General features: G+C 45.6%; 1 protein-coding gene across 1 annotated transcript; it reads left to right on the plus strand.

Moving 5' to 3' along the window:
- Nucleotides 1-104: 104 nt before the first annotated feature.
- Nucleotides 105-6,931, plus strand: LOC106722537 (natural killer cells antigen CD94-like). The gene is made up of 6 exons (XM_025211460.1): nucleotides 105-198; nucleotides 645-767; nucleotides 1,403-1,501; nucleotides 3,844-3,995; nucleotides 5,945-6,051; nucleotides 6,714-6,931. Exons 1-6 carry the CDS (start codon nucleotides 105-107, stop codon nucleotides 6,874-6,876), a joined length of 738 nt encoding a protein of 245 aa, XP_025067245.1. The 3' UTR covers nucleotides 6,877-6,931.
- Nucleotides 6,932-9,651: the final 2,720 nt, after the last annotated feature.

Genomic DNA, 9,651 nt, shown 5'->3' on the forward strand with positions numbered 1-9,651 from the left:
TGTTGTAATATGGAATGCTAAAGACAATCGTGGCAGTATCCTTTCATTTCTCCCCTGCAGTGAGGAATTCACACGCTTATTTGTAGATTGGCCATTCTCCAAAAATGGGCAAAGACGAGATGACTTACGTGGACATGGGATTTTGTTCTCGTTCACAGGACAGGAAGACCCAAAGATCTCAGAACAATGAGAGCAAAGGTACTGTAATGAGTGTTACCAAGAGGATACCTTGAATTCTCTTCTACTGTTCATAACCAAGCTTCTTCCCCTATCCTACAAACCTAACACTGTATTTTTGGAATACAGAGGGGAAAAAATTATCTCTGCAGTGCTGCCTAGTACCATGTTAGTGAGAAACCTGCAGCATCTAGGTTTGAAAATAGAACTCGTTGCTCTAGCAGTTAGGAAAAGTACATCTTTGCACATAAGCATACTCAAGCAGTAAAGCTGGTGTGGGCTTTCACACCTGGTCAGGTGGGTGATTTTCATATGTAAGTGGAACTCCCCTTAAGTTGTAGTCTGACCCAAATACCCAGAACAGAGGTTTACTTTGCTTATCTTTACTTATTGACCCACGGTTGTTCATTTAATACAATTTCCCATCGCTGTCCGCTGAGACAGTTTCCACATGTGCCATTTTTCAGAAATGACCAAAGAGGAGATGACTTACATGGACATGAGATTTTGCTCTTCTTCGCAGGAGAGGAGGAGCCAAAGATCTCAGAACTCTGAGAAAGACCAAAGGCCTCAGAACTCTGAGAGCAAAGGTAGTGTAATGTGTGTTACCAAGAGGCTACCCTGAATTCTCTTCTACTGTTCAAAACCAAGTTTCTTCCTGTACCCTAAGAACCTAACACTGTATTTTTGGAACACAAAGGGGAAAGAAAATTCTCTCTGCAATGTTGCCTAGTACCATGTTACTGAGAAACTTGCAGCATCTAGGATGTTGGCCACAGAGGGCGCCTATACATGTGCAGTGTGGCTGCTCCAATTACAGCGTGTCAGAGCAGACACAATCAAGTCTGCTGGAGTGTGGTAATTAGTTAAAGCACTCCTGCCGCCATTTTTCAGCTTGGGGACGCTGATATATGTGAGATCCCGGGTACTTTAATTAGAGTGACTCTTGAAGTCCCTCTAATTTAAGGCACCCCCACACTCCCAGAGCACATGTATAAATGTCCAGAGGTTTGGAAAAAGAACTCACTGTTCTAGCAGTTAGGAAAAGTACATTTTGCTGCACATCCACCATACTCAAGCAGTAAGGCTGTTGTGAGCTTTCACACCTGGTCAAGTGGGTGATTTTCATATGTAAGGGCCACTCTACCTTAAGCTGCAGTCTGATCCAGATACCCAGAACAGGGAGTCACTTTGCTTATCTTTACATTCATTTTGTCCTCCTTAGATTCTCCTGCTCCATCCTCTGCCTGGAAGTTCATTGGAGTAATTCTGGGCATCCTCTGCTTAATAATACTGGGAACAGTATTACTCTTAGTCTTCTTATGTGAGTATTCTGCAGAAATCAGAATAGGGGCCTTATTTACCCTTGCATGAATCCATTTTTTTGTCAATCTCCATTCACTGATATTGTATTAATGTAAAGATGTGGTAAATCAGGTGATAACAATTTTATAACTTTTACAAATATTTTAGGAAGGTTTTTCATTCATATTTAGGAATAAGTGTTAAAACTTCTGATTTTTAAAGGAATATTGGAAAATATAGCAAAAGCAATCATAGTTAATAATCAATTTCACAAAGACATAAATATAACAATTCAAGCTAAATTTCCTTTACATGCAAAACTTATTTCAACTTGTTTTGCTTTAATTGGCATAGTCCATTGTGGTGATATAGTGTATATAAGTTTTCCAGGATTCCACCCATGTGGAAGCCAGGAAAATTTTACCCATCAGCAAAGCTCTACCCTGCACCAGAGAATAATTTGCTATCAAAAAGCATACACTACCACCACAGGTAAATATTTTGGTGGAATTTGATGTCTGTCTTCTTTAGCTTCCTCCTGGTTAATTAAAAAAAAATGATATGCAAAATGCCTAATAGCATCAGTATATCCCATAATATTGCAAACTGCAGGTCTCAATAACTTTCAATCTTAAAATGCTGAGTGAACACTATAGGGAATGTTAGAAAATAATAGTTCTACTGACCATACTCACATTGAAACAAAGAGAACTAGAGCTCATCTGATTCTCATGCACTTAATAATTCCTGAATGGCTCAAGCAAGAAAATACACAATCTTTGTTCATTTTACTCAGCTACTCTGTACCAGGTAGAAAGGGATGTGTGAAAGCTCCCCACACCTGTCCTCTGATGCTGTTTGTATTGTGTGGCCCAAGATGGGAAACAAAGAGCACATGCAGACCTTTACTTAGCATGATCGCATTGCAGTATTAGTTTGGAATACAGAGATTTACCTGAATTGCAGTGGGCACGTCTACACATTCATTAATGCAATGTAGTTACTGTGCATTAAGTTTAGTACTTGGATAACCAAGTGCTAAATCAATGCACAGGAACTTGCACTACTGTGCACTAGCACTGGTGCATGGTTTTTTAGTGACGCTTACTGCACAATAGCCTTATAACACTGTGCAGTAGCATATTAGCAGGGGTTTTTCCCAGCACAGTATTGCACAGTGTTGTTAGGCTACTGCACAGTAAGCGTCTTATGTACATGTGCCCAGTGAATAGCCATGTTGGCCATCAGAACAGGACAACTGGATAATAGAAGTTACAGTAAATAAAATTCAAATAATAAAAAATACCATAGAGTGCATCACAAAAAGATAGCTAGAAGGAGGACAACTGATCGATCTTTTCATTAACTTTTTCAGGAACTCAGTCAGTGTGGAATAGAATCACGATTATGTACCTATGTCCACTCATGCAGTAGAATTTGACCTTTAATGCTCCACTTACATGGAATTTGGGAACAAAAGTGAGTTGACCAACATCAGTCAGGTGAAATGTCTGCAACTCTCTAGCTATGGAAGACAGCAATGTTCTTCCAGCCATGCACAGAAGGGCTTCTGTCTGTTCTGGAGGAGCATAGAATCAACAATAGTTAATGGAGATGTTGAGGTGGTTTTTGTAAGGATCAAACCACGAAACCTTTACCGTTGTCTATGAACCGGCTGTAAACCACATAGATACACTCTTCAGCATGGAGATTGTAGCATGCAGCTCCCAAAGTACAATCCTATATCAGGCAAGGAAAGTACAAGGGGCTCTCTCCTTGCAACAGGCCTGTCAGGTAGGACAGGAATCAGTCACAACCAGGCTGTAGCACAATTAGGAGTGGGCAAGAGGGGCACCCACCCCAGGCATCAAGTTAGGGGGGACACAGGAATTGCCCCCCTACCCTTGAAGGGTATGTGCTCTAGCACCTTACCCATGCCAGGAATTCCAAACCAGTCCCCATTTGCTACTACTGCTTTAAGACCAACAGCTGGGGTTGGCAGAGTACATGGCTGTGACATCAGCAATAGCTCAGCCAGGGGCTGCCTAGGAGTTACCAGCATGAGTAACACTGCTGCTTCCCATGCCCATGCACTTGGAAACACATATGTTCTCTCCCCTCTCTTGGAACCCATGCACACTCCCCACACCCCACTCATGGAACCATGCGCCCCATAAGATTTACACCAGGAACAAACTCTGTTTCTTAGGCACTACAGGCAGGCCAATTTTTTTTCAATTCAACACAGGGAGCACATGCACGGGTCACAAAATTACACCTGTCCTATCCATATGGGATTATGTTACACACATCAGCAGAGAGAAACAAAGAATCACAAAATAAATGTGTTTTCTTTTCAAGGGGATAAAACCAATCCATGTCCAAAGAAATGGAACCATCATGGACATGTCTGCTACCTCTTCACTACTGACTGGAAATCCTGGCAAGAGAGTAAAGATTATTGTACTTCTTTGGACTCCAAACTCCTTGACATCAAAAATAAGGAAGAACTGGTGAGCACTTTGCCTTTGCTCCCCAGCTCTGGCCACAGAATTTGTAACTGGGGCTGCAGTGCAAACTTTTGGCAATGTTTTCTTTCAAGATGTAGCCAGGCTCTGTCCCCGACGGTGGCAGTAGATCAGGAATAGCTTACCCAAGGATTAGGGGTGGGTTAGCAGGATGGTTCTTTAGGTGCATCCCAACATCATAGACTCCTTTTCCATAGCCTGGGTGTGTACATCGGGGACAGATCTCTATGTTTTTCCTTCCTAAGAACCTGAGCCCAGTTACTGGTTCCCGCCAAACCATTCAGTTTTATGGGGCTTGGTACTCTCTGTTGGTGGTTTCAAGGGTCTCTAAAAAGAAAACTACTGCTAATTAAAAGGGCCAAATACTGTCCCTTCTCTTATGTCTGTTTGTACTACAGTCAGATTTGGCAAAAAATGCTTCACATAGGAATGGCTCAAAAGGGATGTCCCTACACGTTGGAATAAATTTGCACGGCTATGAAGGGTAGTGAACTCTTTGCAACCAATTCATAAATGTAGTTCTCATGTTCAGCAGTAGATACAGAGATGATGTCAGATTATTATCAGTACAATCCTTAAACTTCTCCTCATTCAGTTTTTCTGTTTAAATATCTGTCACTACTCCATGAGATTTCCTTTTAACAAAACAAAAAATATGGTGCATGCTGAATTTTGACATATTACCCATAAACACTATATTAAAACTGTATTATTATGTCCAGGTCTAGCACTCAAAAGTCAAGAAATACCAGAATTATGGCTGTCTCAACCTTTATTCCCTGTCTCTCTCGAGTAACATTATTGTACACACTTTAGCTCTAAGATGGCATTCCACAACTGCCCATATTCAGTGTGCATGGTAAATTGCATTAATTTGAACAACTGTACAGTATTTGTTTTATCCTGAGTTATCAATAGATGGCATCACATCTTCTTTACTGGACACAATTTAAATCCTGCTCTGAAGATAGGATTAAAAAACACAGCATGGCAAAATATACCTGAAACACCCCTCTGCCAAATTTCAACTCTCTGTTGTCTAATAAATGGCAACGTCAACTAGACAGTAAAATCTCAGGATTCTTGTAAAAATTGGCAAGATAATATATTTTTGGCTAGTTTTGTCTTATGAAAGAGCTGAACAGTTTTAGCCACAATTTAAAAAGAAAGAAAAAAGACAGAAACCCAACTGGTAAAACTTCAGCCCACATAGTCAAAGTTTGACAAAATAACTGAAAAATAGGATTTTATAACAGGACATTTTATATGCAGCATTTCATCCTGTCTATAATCTTTGAACAGATTTTGCATACTAGAAAAAGGTGTGAGCAGCAGTATTAACCCAGACTGATGTAATTAAATGAAATGCAAAAGGGCCAGTGTTGCTCAGCGTTGTGCAAGATCTCTGGGTTGCATCATACCACTCCTCTGCTATTTGGCCCAAGAGTCTGATCCAAAGCCATTCAAAAACAATGACAAGACTTGCACTGACCTCATTGGGCTTCAGATTAGACAAGCCAGCAGAGCCTTCCGAAGAGGAATGGCCATGAGGTACCCCAGAGAGAATACCTTACATCTCTGGACAACAAATTCTGCCCCTCTCAGGAGAAGCAGTAACAGGATCTGAAGGTAAACGCAGGCAGTGCCCTTATTTGGAAAGATGGTCACTGAACTGAGGTTGCCCTAAGAAGAGATAAAAGAAGTAAACTGCAACAAAAATAGGACTGTATTTATTAAATGGGTGGGTCAGTTAACCTGGAGAAAAATAGAGATGCAGTTTTTTCAAGGACACTGCTCAGCAGGCAGGCAGTTCAGTGCATAGAGTCTTTCCAAGAGTCCTCAGCCACAGCGGCCATCCAAATATGCACACCAGTGGAAGAAAGGGTACAAAGAGGTGGGCCAGGGTGAACTGAATTGGCTTTGTTCCCATTCAGGAGTTCTGCAAATCACTAGCACATGTTCCCCACTGGATTGGACTATCTCGTCAGGAAGGCAATGAGACCTGGCTGTGGGAGGATGGCACAGCTCTCTCCAAAGACCTGTAAGTGCCTTTTGTCATGAGGAAATATTTCTTCCATTTGAGCTAATAGCACATTTTCTACAAACAGTGGGTTGAATAATGGTGTTTGTGTCACAGCCTTCCCAGGAGAAATGTGCAGGTGCATGGCCCTAAACAGCGATAGAGATTCTGTTATAGGGAAGAGGTAGGCAGATAGGGAGGGGATCCTCCCTGTACACCCCAATGTGGGAAGGCATATGAGATTTCCTCCAGACAGAAGGGGCACTTTGCTGTGCCTGGTGTCTCTCTTTCCCATCAATTTTTTTAGTATTTCCCCCCAATTAAATGTTACTGCTGGCCAAGGGAAGGAAAGTGCAATCTCTATTCTGTGAGGAGGCGTGAGGCACATTGAGAGAGTTGTTGGGAAGGGGCCACGGGCAGGCAGAGCCAGGGCTTCTGCAAGTCATGAATGGCATGTTGTGTATGGATACCGGCAGAGCTGTGACAGGAAGCTGACCCACTCTGTCCAGGTGTTGCCAGAGCTTCTTGAACATGAGCTTCATGAAGGATAAACTTATTCACAAATTCCTTTAGATATAACATATACTTTAAATGCCAGCCCAGCAGCTTATCCCGTAAGGAGCACCACTGCTGAGGACTGGAGGTGGGACTGGCAGGCAATAATATGTATTTCTCCATCCTAGGTTTGCAGTAGCCCAAGAGAATATCCCAGGGTGCTGTGTGCTTCTCTCTAAAGTAGAAGCCAAATGCATTTCTTGTGAGGAGCCGTTCTCCTGGATTTGCAAGAAGAAGGCTGTGCATCCAGAACCTGCTGCTCTGATAGAAGGAAAGAAGAAAAGCCACTAGAATATATTCCTGCTCCATTCCAAGTCCTGGCCAGATACACAGCTCCAAGGTTGTCCCTGCCACCAGTCTACCATTCACTGCTGCTGCCAGTGCCAGTTGTTCCAAATGCTTAGCTGTGGCCATGGGAAATACTGATGAGTGGAGAGAAGATGGGACTTGATTATTGTCTTTCATGTCTGAAACCACTTGACTGAAGCAGGGAACAGTCAGTCTGAACCTTCTCACTTGGCTCTAGGAGACCCAAGCTGCAGTCTGGTTAGCTATACGAAGCTGGAAGGCCTTTTTTGTTGTTGCAATACACTTTAACATTTCTAGGACCGCTTGCCTTAAGACAGTGGTTTTCAACCTGTGGTCCACAGACTCCTGGGGTCCAGAGACTCTAGGGGTGATGCGTAGAGGGTGCACGCGGATGCACATGCACCCTGAGTGTAGCGGTGCACCCCCTACAAAAAGGCACTGTCGACACTGTTGATGGCGCCTGTGGGCGGTCACCGTTCGCCATCCTGCTGCTGACACCACTGGTGGCGTCTGTGGGTGGTCGCCGACCTCTGGTTGGCACTCACCACCAACCCTTACCCCCCTGCCACTGACAGCACCAGTGATGTCTGTGGGAGATCCCCCGCTTACCGCTGCTTCCGCGCTCCCGCCACCATGCTTACGCTGCCACCGTGCTGCCCAGCCACAGGGGACACACGTCGTTCATGAGAGACTCTAAGGCAGGGGTGTCCAACCTTTGTGAATGTGGGGCCGGATCACAAACTTTTTATCACCCAGTGGGCCAGCGAGACATATTCAAAGACCTCACAGGAAGTGGTATCACATCAGGAAGTGATGTCACGTGACCTTTGACACCAATGAAGTTGCAGGAAGTGACAAATGAAATGGGTCTGGAAATGTGGTTTAAAATCCAAAATAAAAACAAAAAAACCCAGTACCTGACCAGGACCCCATGAGGCAGCAGGCATCCTGCCACCAATCAAACAAGACCTTGGGAAGAAATTTCCAACAGCTTCTTGCCAATGGGAGGAGGTAGAAATTAGAGAGAAAACCTCTTCCCCTTTTCTTTTTGTCCATGTGTTAACTGAAAAGGCACAGAACAGAGCCTGAAAACCTCGCTGTATTTCCAGTACCAGCCCTCTGTTCACAGAGGTTAGAGCAGCGAGGGAGTGGAACAGACTACCTAGGGAAGTTGTGGACTCTCCATCATTGGAGGTGTTCAAAAAGATGTTGGACAGCACTGGTCGGGCATGATCTAGGCCAGTGGATTTCTCAAAATACGGGTTGCGACCGAAAAGTAGGTCTCAAGAATATATGAAAGGGTCATGAGCAAACTTTAAAAATGGGTTATCCTTTAAATGAGAAAAACATATAACTGGCTTTTCTCTTGTGGGCTGGCAGAGTTTCAGCCTGCAAGGGGCTACTTGGGGCACCCCCATGCCCCACACACTGGGGCACTGGGGTCTGGAGGTAGGAGCAGTGAGGGACACTGGGTCGGGACTGACCATCTATGTCTACAAATGGGTCCTGGTACAAGAACCTCTGATCTAGACCAGGGTGGGCAATTATTTGAGGCAGAGCAAAGCAACACAGGGCACAACCCTTGCCCTGAGCCTCCCTCCCCTGTGAAAGGCAGGGACCCCCCCTACACACACAGGTGCTGGGAGCCCACAGTCACCGGCACAGCCCTGGGGGAGGTGCCATCTTCCTGCCCCGACCCCGGCCCCGGCCCAGCCCCACCTGTGGCACCCCAGCCGGGCAGGAGGCGGCAGAGGCAGACGACGAGGGTGAGCCCAGCCACCACGCCGCCTCCGTGGGTCCGCATTGCCGCACCGTGCCAGGCTGCAGGGAGCCGGAGCCGGGACCGGGTGGCACCTTGGAGCGCAGCGAGCGCAAGCTCTGCCCGAGCTTGGGGTTGCCCCGCGCAGCGCAGCCAGTGCCGACAGCCCAGTGGGAGGAGGCACCTGCCTGCACCGCTCCACCTCCACCAGTGACCCGGGGCTGGGCGGCCAAGCCAGGCTGCCTCTTGCCTGTGGGTGGGGAGCGGCGAGTTACTTGAGCCAGGAAGCGGTGGCTTCCCCACGTGGTGCTGGGGATGGGAGGAGGCGGGCCGGATCTGCACTCCTCTTCCCACACGCACTGCATTGACAATGTCAAGCTGATGCGGTGCATGTGGGAACTTTGTCCCTTCCCCAGTCCTTCAACAGCCATTAGGAAGCTGAGGGGCTGGGGGAGGGACAAGGGGCGTTTCCCATCACAGCACCCCGAGTTACAGAAAATGCCTTGGCGGGCCTCATGGTGGCCCGCGGGCCATATGTTGGACAAGTGTGGTCAAAGGGGTCCACAGAAGATAACTATGTTCAATCAAAAATATGTGAGTATCCACACTTAGAAATCAAAAGGGCCTAGAGCTCCATTCAAAATTTCTAATGCAGTCTTCAAATGAAAGATTGAAAACCACAGCCCAGACAGCAGTCATTTTGTTTCCAGAAAATCAGACACACACATACACCCCACCCTTCTCCTTCATTCACAAGAAGCAGTGGCACCAGCAGCCCTCCACAATGTGCAGAGGTCTCAACACATATGCCCTCGCTCCAGTGCTGCCCGTTTGCAACCTGCTGGGACAGAGTAAATTAGGGGACTTGTGGCAAACCACTTGCTTGTGCCAATTTCCTAATTATCACGTCTCATACAGGTGGGCTTTCTTTCTTCACACTGCTGCTGTCATAGGGACTCTACACTGTGCCCTCTCAGAGAGATTTCACTGTGCTCTTC

The sequence above is a fragment of the Alligator sinensis genome, unplaced genomic scaffold (genome assembly GCF_000455745.1).
Source record: "Alligator sinensis unplaced genomic scaffold, ASM45574v1 scaffold148_1, whole genome shotgun sequence".
Taxonomy (NCBI): domain Eukaryota; kingdom Metazoa; phylum Chordata; order Crocodylia; family Alligatoridae; genus Alligator; species Alligator sinensis.

Bases quoted from the DNA above. Each gene is read 5' to 3' on its own strand.
- LOC106722537 (XM_025211460.1), top strand. From the start codon at position 105: ATGGGCAAAGACGAGATGACTTACGTGGACATGGGATTTTGTTCTCGT. The intron at 199-644 runs GTACTGTAATGA...GCCATTTTTCAG, and splicing joins TCAGAACAATGAGAGCAAAG to AAATGACCAAAGAGGAGATG. The intron at 1,502-3,843 runs GTGAGTATTCTG...TTTCTTTTCAAG, and splicing joins ATTACTCTTAGTCTTCTTAT to GGGATAAAACCAATCCATGT.